This window comes from Manis javanica, chromosome 9, assembly GCF_040802235.1.
Source record: "Manis javanica isolate MJ-LG chromosome 9, MJ_LKY, whole genome shotgun sequence".
Lineage (NCBI taxonomy): Eukaryota > Metazoa > Chordata > Mammalia > Pholidota > Manidae > Manis > Manis javanica.
In genome coordinates, this window is record NC_133164.1 from 3,448,721 (window position 1) to 3,469,535 (window position 20,815).

Here is a 20,815-nt window from a genome sequence, read left to right on the forward strand (position 1 = left end):
TATTCTGAAACATAATTTTTTTCTCCTCTAAGACACGATATTCTTATTATCTCTTTTTTAAGTGCTCTTTTTACATTTCAAATCCCATTCCACTGGGGCAAGAGTCCACCATATGATTTTTCATGTAAGAGCCAAAGGAAAATGCTCCTGACTGGTGCACACATTAATTATATGGTTTTCTTGGGTGCACGGCTCAGTACTTTCAGTACAGAATGAGGATGATGACAGTGAACATAGCTTTAATTTTTCTTGAGTGTTGGTGTGTGCACTTAACTGTGCATTGCTTTGTTTCAGGGGTGAGAAGAAGGGCTTTAGACTAGATTGTCAAATGTAGGACAAACCACACCCAAGCCTGCACTTACTATATGGGAACACTGGCTTTAACGATCACGATCACAACACATTTTCTAAATCTTAACACTTTAAAATAACAGAAGGCTGTACTTTATAAACACATATGGATTCGGAGCTAGGTGTGTAAAGGGTTTTTGAAAATAAGACTAGATGGACGACACACATACATTCTCATGATTCAAAACAACTAATTCATCTTTGGTGCCATGATTCCCTAAGCCTTAAGGGTGTGCATGTGTGTATGTGTGTTTGTGTGAGAAATATCTTCCTAGTTTTACATTCCTACATCTAATCACCAGAGATATCAAGTTTCTTACACTGACAGTAGTTACTGTGCATTGTCTCACTGAAAGAAGAAATTCCATAATAAGAAAACCTTGCATTATTTGGAACAACTCAATAACATTATCCTGGTACAATACAGACCATGAGGCTGGTCCTTCAGTTTGGCATCAGGGAAATCGATCAATCCCATCATGAACTGGATTTCACTGGGAAAATGCAAGCAGGCAATGCTACACATGCAAAATCAAGCTCCTCACATACTTCCTGCAGTTGAGGACTGGGAGCCCAGAGGGCACTTCCTCTCTCTTCATTCAAACTGGAAGGCCACCCCTCCTCCAGCTGGTCCTAAATGGTGTTCCTGGAGTATTGGAAACGGAACTCAAGTTCATCAGTCCCCCCAAACAGGAGCCCTACTCATTGCACATCAGATGGCCTATGAACGAATGAGTGCACAGTTCCTGTAAATACATATTTTATTGCTTTGTCTCATGTCATAGTTTAATGTCAATGAATATACTTGTCAGTGTTATAGGTTGATTGTACCCCCCACCAAAGAGAAATACTTAAGTCCTAGTAAGTCTAGTACATGTGTATGTGACCTTGTTTGGAAATGGGATTACTGCAGATGACATTAGCTCAGTTTCCATGAGGTCATGCTACAGTAACCAATCTGACCGGTATCCTTACAAGAAGAGGGACATTTGGGGACACACGACACAGAGCGGGGACACCCTGTGAGGACGGAGGCAAAGACTGGGGGACTCTGCCATAAGCCAGGAGCACCCAGGGCCACCAGTAGCCTGCAGAGACAGGAGGGATCCTCTGAGAGCCCCTGGAGGGGGCGGAGCCCAGCCCCTACTGCCATCTTGGCCTTCTGGCCTCCAGAACTGAGCGAGAACACATTTCTGTTGCTCTAAGCCACCCAGCTTATAATTCTTTGCAGGAACCTAGTACTCTACCCTTCACCCCAATCCACCAGTTCATTCTCACCCTCATTCTCTCTCTTACTCATTTTTTGCTTAAATCTCTTAAATGAGAGTTGCTGAGGGAGTGATCAAGGTAGAACTCAGCATTAATCCATTCTAGTAATAACTGGTTCAGAGGAGACTCATCGAGGCACCCTGGAACTGTGCCCCTGGACTGTCAGGAAGCTGAGAGTTTGGGTGACTCTTCAGTGAGAACAGACTAGTTACAAAGTCCTGCAATACCACGGCCGTTTGAATATAAACATACTGGCATCTAAGATGATAAGAAAAAAACAGAAACTTTCTGTGAGAGGGTGGCTGTGCTTTTCAATGTTAGAGGGTGTCTGTCTTTTTCCTAGAAGACAATTTTGTATTCATGTGCAAGCAGGATGAAGTGAAGGTTATTTCACATGAAAGCAGAGCACACACGCAAGCCATCGTCTCAGGTCAGCGAGCATCCTGTTAGCATTTGCGAGCTGTTACGGATACTTGGGATTGTTCTGTGGCACCAGAGATCACCCCAACTCCTCCCCAAGACTCCCTAGGACTCAGGTCATCTGGACCCCACTCCTTCCCCACCTCACCACTGCCACCAGCCTCTAGCTCACTCTCCTCCCACGTGGAAGCTCCTGCAGCTGTCCCTCACCGCACCCAGCTCCCACTGACTCCTTACCTGCTGGTCCAACCGCCTGGGATAAGCCCCTTGGGCATCCTGAAATGGCTGTTCCTTTAGTTAAGCCTTGTTCCAAGAATTGCTTACCTAAAAAGTCCCCAAACTCCAAACTTCAGCACTTTATGTTCCCTTTCTCTCTTCTGATTTTTTCACAGTGAAGATCATGACCCAATGTCTTACACACACATTTACTTATTGACACTATACCGCACTACAGTTTAAATTGCATTAGAGAAAATATTTCAGTATTGCTCTATCTCTAGAATCTAATACAGTGTCTCCTGTGCTATATATGTGTAGGAAATAACTGTAAGTGAATAAATGAATGAATGATCAATACTGTGAAATTGAACATATTTACATATATATTTTATCACTGACAATTTGAAATATTAGAAATTTGTTTTGTTATAAGTTTTTATAAAACTTTAATTATGAACACTAAATTTGAATTTCACATCATTTTTACATGTCACAAAATATTGCACTTCTTTTGATATTTTCAATCATTTTAAAATGTAAAATTTTAGCATACCATCTGTAAAAATACAGCCAGTGGGCTAGATTTGGCCATGGAACACAGTTTGCTGACTCTTGGAATAAAATAAAATATAGACAGTCAAATACAAATGAATACAGACTCTGCAAGTCTTATTTAATATTTGAGCTCCATTATTTGAATTTCTTCTTTTCCCCAGTATTATAGAAACATATATTGACATACAGTACTATATAAGTTTAGGGCATACAATGTGATGATCTGATACATATATTGCAAAATTAAAACTTTTTTTAAATTAACAGTTTTAATTCTAGGAAAAGCTATTTCTTAACATGTTTGTGGCCATTTGTATTCCTTGTCTAAATTTTTTCAACTGCTTTAGCTATTTAAAAATTGCATTTTTTGTTAATATTCCGAAGTACATGTAACTTATAGCTGTCTTTGGAGGAGAGAGCAAAGATTCTAAAAACCAATCTATTTGGATTGTTAAGTGCTAAGCGTGATAAACCATAAATGGTTAGTACGACTTAGCTTGGTTTTCATTGTTTTCCTCAAATATAATCATCAACTACATTACATAAATTATCTTTTTTAAATTTGCTTAAAAAATATATTGGGAAATATTTTATACTGTATCCATACCTTTAAACTTTTGGGGTACATTAGCTTATTCAAATCTCTGAGAAGCCCTACACTGAAGACACCAGTTAAAGATTGTCCCCAAGTTTTCCAAATTCATTTGACCAAAAATACCCTGTGTTTGGAAAAAGCAATACTATTCACTGTTGAACTATTCATATTAATTAAGCAATAAAAGTTGATATTCTATAAGAAATGACATTCAAAAGAAAGAAACACATATTAGAGAACAACAAAAAGTCTAAATGGAATTTCTTATATAGATGAAGTCTATAAAAATTTAATTATGTATTTCCACTATCTTGCATTCATCAAGATAGAAAGTTTGGTGAAACTACTAGAAAATGTTAAATGGAATATTAGAACTCAGTTGCAAAATGCAGACCCAAAGGACAAGAGGGTGCTCGAGTCAGAGGTGGCAGGCAACGAGGGAGAGGGGGAAGGGGAGCTTGCTGAGCATGAGATAAGGCTTGGTACCAGGGAAGCCACTCTCTGAGTGGGAAGTTCCTGCTCACTGGTCATGTGAGTGGGCCCTTCGGTTTGCAAAGTGGAGCCACTGTGAACATTTAATGTATATATGGCAGTTATCTTCTGTGTAAGCCTGTGCAGGCCCTAGCCCAGAGCTTGACATACAGAAGGCACTCAGTACATTGTAGCCTTACTAATAATAGCCACTGGAAAGAGAAAGAATATCTTATTAAACATGATTTGCAAAGACAGCCAGGAGCTATATTAAATCACCCATCCTTCTCTGCAAGCACAGGTGTTGGCTTGGTTTAAGAATTCAAGTCCTGAAAAGCATGGTGCAGAATGACATAGCTGGGAAGAGAAAAGGGGAGGGAAATTCACCAGAGCCCCTTGAAATACGATAGATTTGGTCTGTTTACTTCCCATCCTCACCTCACTGTTACCATACAATATATTCAACAAAGCAGCAGTGAGAAAATGAGATAATTTCAAAGGCAAGAAATACTTATAAAATGTCATTCCCAGAATATGCAGGCCCAGCAGTGTCAAAAGTTTCAAGTGCAATATTTGTAGCAAAGCCGAACAAGTAACAGAATGCCTTCTATTGTTACTGTTACTAAAAATGCAACATGCCCTGCCATGTATAAAGGAACCCTCTGAAAAATCTGTTTCTTAAAATAACTCAGATGTAACAGAACACATTTATGAAAGAGTGGAAACTTGCAGGTAGCTCTGAGAAAGACTGAAAAATACAAATGTGTCAACTTCACTTATTTCCAGGTAACTTTATACTTAGGTTTTTGAAAGTCTGTCTTCTAGCCAGTGACCCAGGAAAGCACTACCAAGCTTTCTCTGCCACTTACAAGCAATTATAGGAGAATTTAAAAGAAGAGTTTTTCAGAACTCTGTCCTGTATCTTCAAGGACAAACTCCAGAGAACTGCTATGCTTTCAGATGAATGAGAACAAAGACGCAAAGTGTTTTTATAAAAAGACAGGCAAACCCATAGAAGTTCCCAAATATGAAACCTAAAGTCGTTGAAGATAATGACTTCCAAGGGCAGCCAAATGCAGTGAGAATAACAGTTGTCTGTGTCCTTGTGAGGCATTGGCACTCTCTACCCTGTACCATTTCACACTCTTTACTACTGTTAATTGGACAATTGGCAGGGATGCAATTTTACAAGGTACATTCAGAAAGCAACCTCTCATTTCAAAACTCACTTCAGCAAAAGGAATGGGTGAAGAAATTCTTCAAACTCGCTACCTCAAACCATTGAATTGTGACCTCTTTCCCCAAAGTTCAACTGAGACTTAACAGTTGAAAGCCCTGTGGCAGTAAGGGAGAAGGGTGTCAGGTAGGGGGTGCCCCAGCAGAAGCCTGTAACACTGAAGAACCCCTGATGAGCACCAGTGAACAGGGCTAAGAACCCATCATCTTAGGCCACCCCTCTTGTACTTGAGTCAGACCAACCACAGGACTGCCGAGCTTCTACCGGCCCAGGATCATGCAAACTTAGGGAAATGGAGCAGAGGAATCATCTCTGATCTCAGACATAGACTCTCCCGTAGGTTTCCACTGTTTACACAGAGAAGATTTCAAGCACTTAACTTTCCTTTGGTTCTAGATGTTTAGCATATGATGTAGGAAGCAATACTGTTGGGGAATCCATTTATTCATTACAGAACTATTTATTAAATCATTATTATTAAGATGTGCTTTGAGATTTTAATGTTTATGAATTTTTATGGCAATAAAAAATTTAAAACCTGTATTACAACCATTTACAATTTTACAACAGTTGAAATTATATAGGAACACATTTTTACAGCTCCCCCTATAAACATCCTGAGACCAGTAAATAATTATTACTTGGGGAGCACAAAAATATTTATGTGTACCACCACTGCAATGGTAAGTAACAAACCATGTCAGGAAAACGAAATGTGCAAGAAAGAAAAGGTAATCATAAAATTCCACGTGACTAGGGTGTGACTTTGTCCTACTACAGAAATCTCTTCATGTCAGTGTGACAGAAGTTTGACCCAATGGTGAGGAGTGGACGGGCCCATGGTCGCATGTGGGTCTATGGGGCTGGACCTTGTGAACAAAGAGCCACCTCCCATCTTCCAGAATCTTCCAGAGTGAAGACGTAAGTCAAGGAGGAGCAACACAAACACAGTTCTTCAACATGAAGGAATACAGAAGGCAGGGGGGCCGTCTGAAAGAGAGGAGACTGGGTGTGTCTGGGAAAAAAATCCAAAGGAAGGGTAAAGGGAATGGCTGAGGTTTATAAGGCTTCCAACAAACCTTGTGAACCTATCTGGCTTTGTAAAATACGGGTGTCTGTGACAGATAAAAATCTAAATGGATAAAAGGAATGGCACTCATAAAAATATGTATGCCATTTTATTACCATAATCATGAAACAATTATAACAACACTATCATAAAAATAGAAAAAGAAGTGAAACTTGTATAAAATATCTAAAATAGGAGAATACTTCATTAAGGACATTTATATGATGCAACTACTATCATAAAAACCATGTTGTAGAAGGAAAGTGTAAGTAAGGCCTGGCGAAGTATAGACAACGTGTATGAAAAGACAGGCTGCCACGATGTATGTATGGCATCAGATAAATCCTGTACGAATTTACACACATGGGGAAGAGGGAAGGGGGGGAGATTAATAGATCAAAACATATTCAGTGATTATGTGACGGAGTTATTAGTGATCTTTTATTTTCTTCTGTCCATTTGTGGGTGTTGTCTACAATAAACGTGTGATATTTATACTGAGAAAAATATTTTTCAGAATAAACAAAATGGACAAAACTATGAAACAGGTTGAAAACACATGACTAGTCTCTTGGGTCCGTGGCAAGCTTCAAATCTACTAAGGTCAAAGGTAAGGAGTAAAACTTTAGACCAATTAACGATTATCTGATGAGCTAACTTGAGTAGCATTTGAATCAATGAATGGCCAGGATAAAATTAAAGGTCAACAATCCAATTAAAAGATACAATTTCGTAAGCAAGCCTACTGAATAACTGTTTCTGATAAAAAACTGAGGCAGAAATCATGGGCCCCACGCTAGTAAAGACCCTGTATGGTTAGGGTAAATTAACCTAATTCAAGACACTGTGCAAGATCCTTATATCACACTCCCTACAGAGCCACTCATTTCCCCTTATGTTATGGTTTTGTGTGACCCACACATAGGTACTTAGTTAGTATTTATTGACTAAATGTTGCTTGAAAAGAAACAGCAGCCTCCCACTTCATTATTCATTCATTTAATTATTATCCACTACCAGAGCCTATTTACTCTGCTTTTAACAAGCATATTTTGCTAGTCTGAACACACCCTATGTACCCTGAGAAAGTACAGCCTTTTCTCCGTATGCTTACCAACAAACTGAATTGATACTTTCTATCCCTTAAAACCTTTTGCTAAGGCCTTCATGTGTGATTTGTGTCTAGTGGCTTATGGTACCAGCACCTTGCTTTTTCTTTCTTTAGTCTAGAATATTTTCTTACAGTATTAATGTCCCACACTGTAATATTTATATACAGATGAAGGGAAAATACACACAAATTTTAGTATGTCCTAATATTTGAGCTAGGGATGCAGTGTACAACCTTCTGGGAGCTGCCTTTTCCATATTTGAATGACTCGCTTCTCCAATTAATGATAGTTCTCCTGTTACCACAGGAAACTGTCCAGGCATTTGCTCCCCTGACTTTGATGGCAGTACAGGCTTCTGGTTTGCCTTCTAAATCTGGTTTCTCTTCCTTGGGCTTCTTTGCAGCCTCCTGTTTCTCTAACAGTCTTTTAATTGGTTTACTTTGGACCCTCTTTTAAATGTTCTTTCTTTTTTCATACTTCACATTTTCATGGGTTGGTCTAAGTTACCCAAGGGCTTGTGTTACCGTAGGCGTGCAAATGTTTCCCTCCTGTGAGTTCCAAGACTGGAGGTTTCCTAGACTTCCTAGGTGGATGTCTTCCATGGGTCCTGACCTTAATATGATCAAAAAGAACATGCATGGCCCTCCCACATAAAAAGATTCTCCACTGGTGTTGGCTTTCTTGGTCAATTGTACCATCCCTTCCAATTTCCCAAAATCAGAAAGCTTGGCATCGTTTTTAAACTCCAGCCCCTTCTTTAACTTCTACATAAAAAAAGTCAACAATACTATTGATTTCACCTTCCAAATAAAGCATCAATATTTTCTTCATTCCCATCGCCACCACCTCAAACCTACAGTCACATCCCAGGATTATGTCAAGTCCCCAGAGGGAGCACCTCCTGCCATGCGCCCCTTCAGGCTTGCTGCAGGGCGGCCAGCCCCTCACAGACCAGGGCACCCTTGTGTTTGCACCCCCATGACAGCCTTCTCTGGAAGCTACAATCTGATGCCCAGCATGCATAAAACTATTTATGTAAATATATTAGTGATTATACACTAAGAAATGAACTCATGTTTCTGTTCATTGTTTTACCTTTTCCACTACACAAGAGTATCAAAATGGACAGCAGAGTCGCTGTTTTTCTGGCTGATGGTATATTCTCAGGAGCAGGCATAGTGCCTACACATGGCAGACCCTCAGTAAAGGACATGTTGAATGAATGAATGAATTCACATCGTAAGTTAATCAGAGATATTTTTTTAAAATACTGTTTCCACTTTATCCTGAGTATGAAAAAAGATTCATGGCTTACAACTTATTGAGCAACAGTTCCTTGTTCTAAAACATAATTGAATTTACATTAATTCAGAGACTAATGACTATAAAAAACCATGGGAAAAAGGTTCAATAGTCTAAAAGTTAGTCTGCTACTGAATGGGTTCATCATGGTGCTCTGCTGGGGAGCTCTGCACGCCCAGACCCTGGCCGCTCTCAGACCCGGGTGGTTCAAATGACTCTCCAGATGAGATCACGGGACAAGATGCCTGCCAAACTCTGAAATCCCATAATTCTTTTCCATGTTTGTAAGGTCTCCTTTAGCACTCTAATAACTGCAGTTCTCACATGAGGAAGTGGCATAGAAAGTGTAAGACAAAGAAGTTACCTCCCAGGTGCCCAGTTCACAAAATAATCCCCACTGGCACCAGCCAGCATGAGGAACAGCGGTGACAGAGACATGGAACAGACAGGGACAGACGTGACTCCGGAAGGACACAAACCCCGGGGACTTACGGCACGAAGCTTCACTGGCTGTGTAAATGTGGGCAGTCCCATCATTAGGGTCAGGTGTCACCTCATTCAACAGGGCAGGTGAAAACTGTGTCCCCATGGATGAGGTCAGCAGGACAGCTAAGTGTCAGAACTAATGAAGCAATTCTAAATCCAGACGCGTTGGCAAATCTGAGAACCAGTCCAGCGCGGAAAACCCACACTAAGGTGTGACCTTTGCTAACAGACCCGGGAGAGAGCTGTGCGCCTGACGGTGTGCCTGCCCTTGCAGCCTGTCTGCCCTGTGGCGTATTTCAGCTGTCAACCTAGAGTCACATGGACACTGCCATCAAATGCCTCACTTGCCTCTGTTACATTTAGAAATTAAACTTACAGGTTTATTCCATTTGTACTTCCTACCTGACCGAAAGTCCTTAATGGTGACTGGATTTTCTAGGGCATCATTTTGGCTTGGCTTTTTTTTTTTTTTACTTGCTGAGGTAAAAAAAAAATGGCCTTATATTTTACTAGATATATTCTTTATTCATTTCCCCCTGACTGAGAGTCTTTAAAGTGTTAACCCAAAGCATTTACTGAAAGTCTTCAATTCTCACAAAAGGAGGAGGAGCACTTTGGTCTGCGAGATCGCGCCCGAGTAAGTCATCTTTCCAGGGCCGAGGGTAGTCATACCCGCGGGTAGTCATACCCGAGGGTAGTCATACCCGCGGGTAGTCATACTGGATTTAACTCACGTGTGTCTAGTTTTACCACACCTTGCCCCACTGTTTCTGTCACTTGACTCTCCTCATTCTCCTTCTCAGTTCCCAGAAATCCCTGCATGTCTCCTGAGTCTTCACTTGCCAATGATTTAACTGGTACACAGCACTGTGTGCCCACCAGACAAAATATCAAAAACATGGCAACCATAATAAAAACAGGGAAATAGTGGGTGTATTTTAAGAAACAGTCACTCCACCTCTACATAAAAGCAATATTCACCCTTTAACACGGAATTCTGAAATTCTGTTAAAATATCTACAAGTTATGCATCTCTTAAAGTAGAAAATCTTCAGTAGACTTAGATGTTACTCTTTTTTTTCATTAAGAGAACATTGCCTACAAAACCTGTCAGAGAGTGATTTTCATTAGGCGAGCCCTGACATGAGCTTTCTCAATTAAATTATAAAAAATAAAGTATATATCTCATAATATCTTAATTGAAAGTCATAAATAGCTAACATATAAATTACCTAACATCACATTTCTATTAATATTATAATATCCAAATCTGGCTGTTATAATAGAGATAATATTGAACAAGAAATAAGGGTATCAAGAATCATAAGACAAAGATACTACTCAAAGCACCAAGCACAAATATGCACTGTTCTGGTTTGATATTTATGGGATCCCCCAAAATAAGTGAGTAGTCTGCACTCAGACTACTCACTTATTGAGTTGGAGTTGAAATGACAACTCTAACCACAAGTCAGGCTGTCAAAGTACTGACCCATTAGCAGGGACATCAGTGCGTTAATGAAGGCACTTACCTCCCCTGTATTAAGTACCTGCGTGTGGTTTGATGGTGTAGCATGTGTAAGAAGCAATAAGTTCAATGTTGAAACAATCATACTTTAGCTTTCTCATGAAATCAATCATAGATGGCAGAGATTTCTGATCTATCTATACCATCAATACTATATATTACTGTCCTGCTTTAGGAATGGGACATTCTGTAGACAAAGGTAAGCGCAGGTCAGCTACTTTGTAGAATGTTGGGGTTTGTGTGATTCCTCTCCTGTGACTACACGGGGTTGTGTTCAGAAGAGCACAGCAGCGGAAGGCCATTCGCATGGCATCGTGTCAGCGGTGCAGGCTGTCAGCATGGTTTATCACTGCTGACCTTAACCTTGATCACCTGGCTGAGGTCATGTTTATCAAGTTTCTCCACTAAAAAGTTACTCTTTTTTTCCCTTTCCACACTGCATACTTTGGGAAGAAGTCACATGAGAAGCCCATATTTCACAAAATCCTAACTGCCACCTCTCCAAGGACTCTGCCACATGCTTCATCTCCTTCCCTGTGGTCTTTCTGTAGCCTCTTCCTTTAAATTCAGAGCTGTCCCAGGATCTTCCTTTAATTCACAGTAGCTAAACCTAGTCCATAAACATAAAACATGTGCAATTCAATTAAAATAACAATGTTCTAATATTGTTCAGTATATGATGGCCACACACACCACACACACACACACACACACACACACACACACACACATCTCTGCTTAACAAAAACCCATAATACATAGTTATCTCTCAAATCAATGGAATTATTTTTGTAGATAATGATTTTCTAAAGCAATTTGAAAAATACGATTCAAATATATTTTTCATTCATTTTAACCCAATTCCATGTCCCTCACACTATTCTAACCTTCTTCCCCATCTCACCAAACACAAATTCCAACCCTCCCATTCTCAGGCCAAAAACTGGAAGCCATCTGTGAGTCCTGCTCTTTCTCTCAAGTCCTAAATCCAATCCTACACCAAATACTGGCAACTCGGCCTTCGAACCTTCCAGACGGCAGCGTTTTCTCCCCACCTCCACCACGTCTCACCTGGGTAAGGCAGCAGATTCTAAGCACCCCACACTTCCTTTCCTCTTGTCTGTTCTCAACAGAACAGCCTGAGTGAGCTTCTTACCTGTGGGTCAGATCATGTCCTTCTCTGCTCAATACCCTCCAAGGATCCCTTATTCACCTGGGGGTAAAAGCAGATCCCCCACCCTTGCAACGGGCTGGAGCAGCTCCACAGCCTCCCTGGCTTACGTCCTGCCCAGCCCCTACCCTCTCCATGTGAGCTGCCCGGGTCTCCTTGCTGTTCCTCAGACAAAGCACGCTGCCAGAGTTGGCACTCACTATCCCCTCTGCCCTGCTCATGTTGTGCCCACATTTCCATGTGGCTCTCAGCTCAAATGTCAGCTTCTCCATGAGGCCACCCGTAGTCCTGCCTAGCCCCTCCCTCTCGTCCCTGACAATAATGCTCTTCAGTTGATATGTATGTTATTCATGTATTTGCTTTTCCCTGCGGTTCCTCAGTAGAACGTCAGCTCCAAGAGTCAGGGGCTTTTGCTAATTTGGTTCACTGCTGACCCTTTTCTCCAGAACAGCCAGCCCCCAAACATGCACTGAATGAATGAATGGACACAGTCTCTTGTACTCATCAATAACTTTGGAAAATAGAAACAATATTAGCCATGCAGCACTAAACTAAGTATAACAGCATTTAATTCTGGAAGTACAATAAATGTCTTTTGAGGTTATCAGCACATTTCCATAGTAATTAAGATTTTTATGACAATGTACTCATCAACACTTGCCTAAAAGTGAATTATTTCTGTGGGTGGACAGCTGGTCTGGCTATAACATTAGGCTAGTTAGATTCGCTTAACACACTGATCAAATGTCTGAGCAACACCTTTGCATCGCTTGCTTTTGTTCACTGCTACCACACTCTACAATGTAAAATGTCCTTTTGTTCACTGTGGCCCACCTAGGACATAGTAGCTATCAACAAATATGTGCTGAATGAATGAACTGCAATTTCCTTGGAGAGTAGGAATTATATTAAAAACAGCTGGTAATCAATAAATACTAATCAAATAATACTAGTTAAATGAATGAAGATGTTGATTAGTAAATAAAGGTCACTGAATAACATTAACTAGCAGACATATCACTTTGTATATGAGGTCGGATTACTCTGTGATGTGAGAAAGAAGGCACCGCAGAACCAAAGACATGTTTATAGTTTGAAAATTACAGATTTACCTCTGTGATCATACATGAAATGAAACCAGTTTATATTTCTCAATTCTGCCTGGGGAAGAAAGGCAATATTACCAGACACTAAGACCCTCTGTGTGCTGATTCAAGTACTTCTTCTAAATAAAGTATAGACTGAGTATAATGAAGAACTGTAGAAAATGTAAAAAAAAAAAAAAAAAGATAAATGCAATTATAAGACAGTTTTTATTAGATATGAGTTAATAATGGCAATATTAAATTCAAACTGACTTCTAAGAATGAGCCTGTCATTTTCCACACATTTGCTGATTTTTGTATTCAGCAAGTACACACTGAGTGTCTATAAAGTGCTGGCACTAATTTAAGAACCAGCAATGCATGTACCAGCTAGCCACTTCTATGATGTGCTGGAAGCTAATTGTAAGTGAATGCCTAATGTGATGCTCCCTAGTGAACACCACTGATGCAAGCTAGATAAAGAATTATTGAGTATAAACCAAACTATTCCAAGCAGAAGAGATGTTTGTTATGAAGGCAAGTGGCCATTAATATGATTGAGTTATTGTCATGGGAACAAATAGGAGTTACAAAAATTGTATCATGTGAGCACAAAGGGAAAAGTAAATTATTCTTTAAATGATCACAATATACCTAATGAGGTGAAAGATCCAGAGACACAGGTACTATTCTTTTGAATTCCAGCAGCAAGTGGGGGAAAGTACCTAAAAACAGGCCGCTAACATAAAAGCACAAAAAAAGAAATGCAGAGAATTCGCATCATAACGGAGCTATCACTGAGTCTGACCAGGACATGCGTGTGCGCCAAGTCAGGACAACAGCTTGGTACTTCCACCAACTGCTATTCTTTTCCTAAGCACTTACTTTGGTGGATGGGATTGGTACAAGTGTTTATTGATTTCCCCTGAAAGAGACTGTTTAACCTCAACAGGAACAAAGCTCATATATATTAACTCAGTTATATAGAGTTACAGGGAAGACCTAAGTAATTTGCCACTAGGTATCTACTTCATTTCTATAATTATAGTCTATTTTGTATAAATTAATGCCTAGGGTACTCATTCTGTGGGCTACCTTAATCTTAGTTCTGCTTATAAATATGCCTCATTCTTCTTCTTGGAGAGTCTAAGTGGTTGCTACCTCTGGTCCACCAGTAGTATTTATGATGTTTTATGCTAGTTATGCTCACGGTCTCTCCGTGCTGAAGAGGGGTCATCTGCATGGAGTCACAGCTACTGCACCTTGAAATCACTGTATTAATGGGCACGGTACTGAGCTTTTTGCTTTGATGTGCCTGCAATATTCACTTGTAAGCATAGTATGAGATGCCTAGTCACAGACTCAGTGCAGACTCCATAAGAAGATAGATTTTCTTGGCCTGTTCCATCAAAAATAAGAAACTGAGGCATTCTAGAATGAAGGAAGGAAACCCTAGCTGCGGGTGGAACTGGGAGTTGACAAACCCTGACTGACCTCAAGGTGAAGTCTTTGTCAATTTGCACTGAGAAAGCGGAAGAAGGATTTAAAATTTTCAAGCACAGCCACATGAATATTGGTTCCTGAAAATAAATATGGCCATTTTGCATACAGGAAACAGCCTATTTTGGCAAAGGCTTGGTGTAATCAATGAAAACTAATTAGAGAAAATAAACGGAGATGGGCCTTGGAAAAGTTATTGAATAATCAGAAAAAATTTTCAAAATCAGAAGTTAGAAAAACCCGAAAGCTCTGAATCTCATTCCTCATTTACTTAGAATAGCAACTTTGCCCAAGGTGGCTGTGTGCTGAACTATCAAAAACCCTATCCGCCAACTGCGATGGACCGAGCCCTTTCTTCCATCATCCATCCTTCTGTTCTGTGCGTTCTGAAAACTCTATGGAGGTCAAAGCTAAATGGCTTTACAGTATCACTCAAAAGGCCATTTGGTTTTCTTCTTCTGTGATGTGTTTGGCATTTTCCTCTACTACCAAGCAAAGCCCATAGCTCTTACACCCAGTTCTCATTTTGGTTCTTCTTAGGCTCAATTTCAACAAAATGAAGATTTGTTCTTATAAATGAGTTAAGTACTTTTTATGTCTTTCCCTGTAGAGGACTAGTCCTCCAGATGTTTCTATTTCAAGCTAAATAAATTTTATTTGCTTTGTCTTTCCTTTATTAATTTAACATAACTGCCTTCTTTCAGGATTTGAAACAAATGCATTTCCACGGACATATATTTCTACTGCGAAAACAAATGAGTGTGCATGTTCTTGAGGGACAAGTTAGAGAAAACTAGACCAAATTAAACCTCTTACAAGACTTAGGAAGTATCAAATCATAGTTTTACATCCTAAAATGATTTCACTTATGATTTTAAAAAGGGGGACAAGGGCAGTGTAGTGGTTTAATGGTGTCCCCCGAAAAGCTGTATTCAAGTCCTAACCCCTAATACCTGTGAACGACCTTAATGGAAGTAAGGTCTTTGCAGGTCAAGGTAAGATGAGCTTATACTGCATTGAAGTGGGCCCTAAATCCAATAACCAGTGTGCTTACTAAAGAAGAGAGGGATATTTAGACACAGTGACTCTGGGAAGAATGTGCTGACCAAGAAACATAAGTGAGAAGCACCAGGGACCGAAGGGGGTCCGCGGAGCCAGGGCAGAGCAAGGGAGGACTCTTCCTTAGGGCCACACAGGGAACACGGCCCACCTGACACTGATCTCAGACTTCTGGCGTTCAGGACTGTGAGGGAATAAACTGGTTTCGTGTTCAGCCATCAAGTGTGTGGTGGTTTGTCCTGGCAGGTATGGGAAACTAAGGCAGGCAGCAAGGCGTAGTGGAAAAGAATAGACTTTGGACAATGATCTTGACTTCAAATCTATAGTTTCTTTTTTGGCCTATGGCAAGTTGCTTCCTATCTTCGAGCTCCAATATGCTTGTGTGTAAAATCTTGAGGTTTTATGTGAAATAATGGATGTGAAAAGCCAGGCACATAATAGGAAATCAGAAAGGAATTAGATGATTTTTAATAAAGGGGAAAAAGCAATTCATCGTTTCTTATTCTTATATTCCAGTGTATTTTCTAAAAATCCTTTATAACTTTTTCAAATCTTTGTTAGAGATAAACACACACACAAGTCCAATTTCAAAATAATTGGAGTGTGAGGATCAATGTCAAGGTGTAATCGATAACCAAAAGCAACTGCAACAAATAAATCCAGTGATTTTTATACTTAAGGCTTTTGTTTTCATGAACAAATGCTATAGACAATTCTTTTCCTAGATGTACACAAAAGCAGAAGATTCACTATCAGCCTTATCTCTTCATTATTGCATGTTTAGTTGGCTAAAAATTAGGAGAGCAAACTGGAAGAAACACAACAATTATCAAGCCATTTCAGTTAGGACAGATATGCAAAGTATCAGGTCATAATTTCTAAGAAAAAGGTAAGAGGAGTGGAGTGTGGCATCTACACAATTTGTTTTATGGCCTATATGACCACAATTTTAATCTTTATCTTATAATTCCAGGCAAATGAGTGATAACACACATTTTTCTCAAAGTATTACCTATTATGAAATATTAACTAAACATACACCTTTTACGTGTCATCAAATCTTCAAATGGCAACAGCAATCGCGCTACTTACTAACACAAGCAGCAGGACGATGTCGGGGTTGTCGCACGCACAGGCGACGTGCATTGGCGTCCAGAGGTCTTCATCCTGCTGGTCAACATTGACGCCTCTGTCGATCAAGATCTCTGCAATGAAGGCGTTATCATACCGAGCACACTGAAAGAATGGGAAAAAAAGGAAATATAATGTCATAACAGACCGTGACACGATTTATTCCAAATTCCATGGATAGAAAACTTCAATACCACTTTTGGAAGTTGAGAGGCAGAGCTAAACTGGAGAAGAATGGATCCATGTTCCCCAACTAACTTACAAGTAGAGGGTCACATGAAAGACGTAAGGGGAAACTGAGTCCATAGACAGTGGAAAGAAAAATAAGAAAATAAGGGCAGATATTTCAAAGGAAAAAGATTTCACTGCTTGGGCCCTCCTTATTTGTAGACAGGACTATTAGAAAACTTTGGACCATTGACCAGAATTATCATTCTAAAATATAGATTTGATCCTGATCTTTCTGCTTCAAACCAAGCATAGTTTATCACTGACAGAAGAATAGAGGTTCACCATTTCACTGCATCCAAGACAGGCAAGGCTCTGCACAGTCTTTCCAAATTCGTTCGCAACCATTCTCTTAGGCAGTCTCTGCCCTAGTTTCCTGAGACAATGAGACTTTCCACAACATGTAACAGGTAACTGTTGTAATTAAGGAATCTTCTAACCTAAGTTTTAATGATTTCATAATACCATGTTTTATAGATATTCCATACTCCACTAAATCAAACTCTCCAGGAACTTACTTTTTTCTATTTTTTAATTATTACTTATAGTTAAACTTTATAAAAATATTATTATATGTAAGTCAGGGCTGCCTCCAGAGGTGTACAATCTGGGCCCTGAGCCTCAATGGGTCCTATCTGCACTTGGTTCAGTGCTAGGCTGTTGTCATCTTGTATTTTTAATAATTTTGAGAAGTCCCACATCTTCACTGTGCACTGGGCCTTAGAAATTATCCAATCCTTGTATGTCTTTTACAAGTTACATTGATAGGCTACACTAACGTCAAATGCATATTAGTAAAATAAGTAAAAAAAAAAAAAAAAAGACTATTAATAGGTAAAATTTCTGGGTTGAATCAGTAAAATTTCTGGGTTGAAAGATATATGCTTTTTATATGATTTGGATGCACAAAACAAATTTCCCTCCCAAAAAGAAGTACCATCAAAACTAGCCCCTCGAAGAACTGTCATATTAATTCATCTACCTATTCATGAAATAACAGGGACCAGATTTATATTCCTGCCTGAATCACCTAAAAAAAAAAAAAAACCACACAGACAAAATATGACTTCAGCTGGGAAGAAAACAAGGCAGGGTCAATCAAGGCAAAATTTACCATGTCTAGCATCTAAGAAAAAATCACCAGACATACAGAAAAAGAGGAAAATAGGGCCCACAATAAGGGGAAAAAGTGATCAATGGGAACCAGCTCAGAAGTAATACACCAATTAGGATGAGCAAATCTGGGTGTTAAAATTGTTACTGTATTTCCATATGTTCACAAAGCTCGGGGGGAACTAAAAAGGCACAGGAGGTAACTGAAAAGACTCACATTTAACTCCTAGACATGAGAACTACAATGGCTGAGAAGAAAAACACTCTACTGAATGGGCTTAACAGGCTAGATATAGCAGAAGATTCATGAACTTGAAGACAGTAACATAAATTATATAAAATGAAACAGGAGAAAAAATGACTGTACATAAATGAACAGAGCATCAGTGAGCTCTGGGCGAGCTTCACACAGACTGATGACTGAACAGATGAGTGGCTACATGGGTAATGGGAATGGGGACTACATGGGTAAATTTATGTTTTTCTATTATTTAGTGATCATTAAAAGTAGTAATTAGAAGACAGCCTGATTTCAAATATTAGGCAAAAGATCTGAACTGGTGTTTGACCAAGAAAAAAGATGTACAAATTGTGGTTCACAATCATAATGTAGCATTGAAGACTATTCTTATCTTTTTCCATTACCTGGTAGTGTCAAGAACGTACAATAAGGACAATGCAAAAATCATGGTGTAAGTTCCACATGGGGGAGGATATGAACAGGCATCAGTATTGAGGTGCATGGGAGCATGGGGGGCCAGGGCAAAGCTGAGGTTTGAGGGATGAGTTGCAGTTTTGAACTACGATCTCTGCACATTTGACTTTCTATTAATTGTAACAATAACAAAAAGTCACCCCCACTAGTCCCTGAGGCCGCAAACTGTCACCCCATCCTCAGGAGCTGCAGGTTCCAGCACAGTGGCCAACCAGGTGAGACCAAGAGCATGAAAGCTCCACGAATCCTCTTGGGAATCTGGGGCCTGGATCCAACTTCCTTTAGGAAATTCATGTGCAGGTAGCTTCTTTCCTGCTCTCTCTTTTCTATAACTGGCTGCATAATCAACAGTGATGGCACCGCCTCCTCCTGCACCTCAAGATACCCTCGACCTGCACCTCGGAATCCACATTCACAATTCAAAGATACGTTTGGCTTCTCAGTGTCTTTTGCCAAAAAGTTGATAAGATACAGTATTGAATGTGATATCAGCCCCTCTGAAGCAATGCAATTGTTAGATTCACATTTCAGAGGATTGTAATAATTTGACAGCAATAAATACCTTCCGATTGCACTTGCCTGTAAAGATTATGATGGCTGAACATTCCTGTTACAATGTTCTTTTAATATTATTGTTAAATAGCAAACCCAAAGCTCCCTACAAACAATTTTCTTCTAGCTAGCAAATCCCACTCTCAATTCAGATTGTTCCTCATCACTTCAACCAGTTTCTGGTGGCACTTTATAGTACCAAGAAAATGGCTGAGCCACCTCTCTGTCACCATCAACAGAATTCTGACACCAGGAATTATTTCCACCTGGAGCCTGGAGCTGCCTCTCCCAGCCGCTCAGTCACCTTGACCTCTCCAAGTTCCAAGCAGGATCGGCGTGTGTATGTGTGCGCGCGCACGTGTGAGTCCAAGTGCAAAATGAAAAGTGTGAGGTCACTTATTCAAACACTAATAAAAATTTCGAGGCAGTGACAGTGAGCTTGAAGCTCAGCGTGGGCCACCTCCGCACAGGCCCTAAGTGACTGGGTGGCCCACATACACACGAAGCCTGCCTTGAACCACTGACCGTCTTAATCAACCTGCCTGCAGGTCCCTTAAGCCCACCTGATCCTCTTCCTTCCACTGACCCTCTGGAACCCAGTCCATTCCAAACAAACTCCCCTCGTCTGGAAATGTCCCCAGAACCTAAATGGCAGTCTGTCTCTGTGCAGACACCGTCTCTCCTCTGTCTTCTCCAGGACAGGGAGGACTGTCCTCCTACGGGGCCCCCAGAGACCTCGGCCATTTTCTGGGCTTATCGATTCTTTCAGGATCATTACACATTCACCTTAATGTGCTTCTTTCTAAGGCTCACTCTACCCTTACATGCAATCCTCTCCTCCTGGCTGGGTCCCTCTCCTCTTTCATCAGAGCTCAGGGACCACGGTCGCACTGTGTGATGATCTGAGCACCACCAGCAGACAAGGCATTACCAGCACTGGGCTCCCCTGTACAAAAGCTTGAAATGCCTTTCAGAACCCCTGTGACCTACGCTCCCCTTTTACTTCAGCTACCCATCCCCCCAGCAAGCCAGCACCAAGAACAGCTCCACTCTGAAATAGTAAATTATAATATTCCAATCTATGATTAAAATATCCCATTCTCCCTCTGAAAACATGCTTAGAGAGCAACGTGATGAACAGCTCCTTCCTAAAAGGCTGCCCACAGAGGTGCCTAACATTAGGTGACAACTACCACTTTCTATACTTTAGCCAGCAGTTCACAGCTTCTCTGGAAATGTATTTTTTCACTCATTTTTTATTGTTTCTAATCAAAGCTACCACTTCTGAATGTACAAACCCAACACAGTGTGTATTATTGATTCAGCCAAAAAGGCCCTCAAAACCATAGAACCCAAATAACGAACAAAGACAATTTTAAACTTAAAATGCACCATCTTTTCCCTACATCTAGTCATAGGGAATATGTCAGGTGTTTTAACTCTTCTGATTGGCTAACAAGCATGTCCTGAACAACCCTCCAATCTATTGCTCAGAAAATCAAAAGCTCAGTACAAACACTGAATTCACACACTGAATTCCCTGGTTCACACATGAAAGTTATCTTTTGCCAAGTTTTTTTCTTTTTAAACAAAGGTCGGAGCTACTGTAATATTAGTTTTCTCGATGTCTCTATATTTTCAGTGCAC

At 40.2% G+C, this 20,815-nt stretch overlaps 1 protein-coding gene across 6 annotated transcripts in view; it reads right to left on the minus strand.

Annotated features, from left to right (window-relative positions):
- The window catches only part of MYO16 (myosin XVI), a 513,550-nt gene that overhangs the window by 335,105 nt on the left and 157,630 nt on the right, over window positions 1–20,815 (minus strand). For all 6 annotated transcript variants that reach the window (XM_037024949.2, XM_073212365.1, XM_073212366.1 and 3 more), the window contains exon 4: window positions 16,522–16,665. In XM_037024949.2, the coding sequence (XP_036880844.2) occupies window positions 16,522–16,665 (144 nt within the window). The remainder of the gene's footprint in view (window positions 1–16,521; window positions 16,666–20,815) is intronic.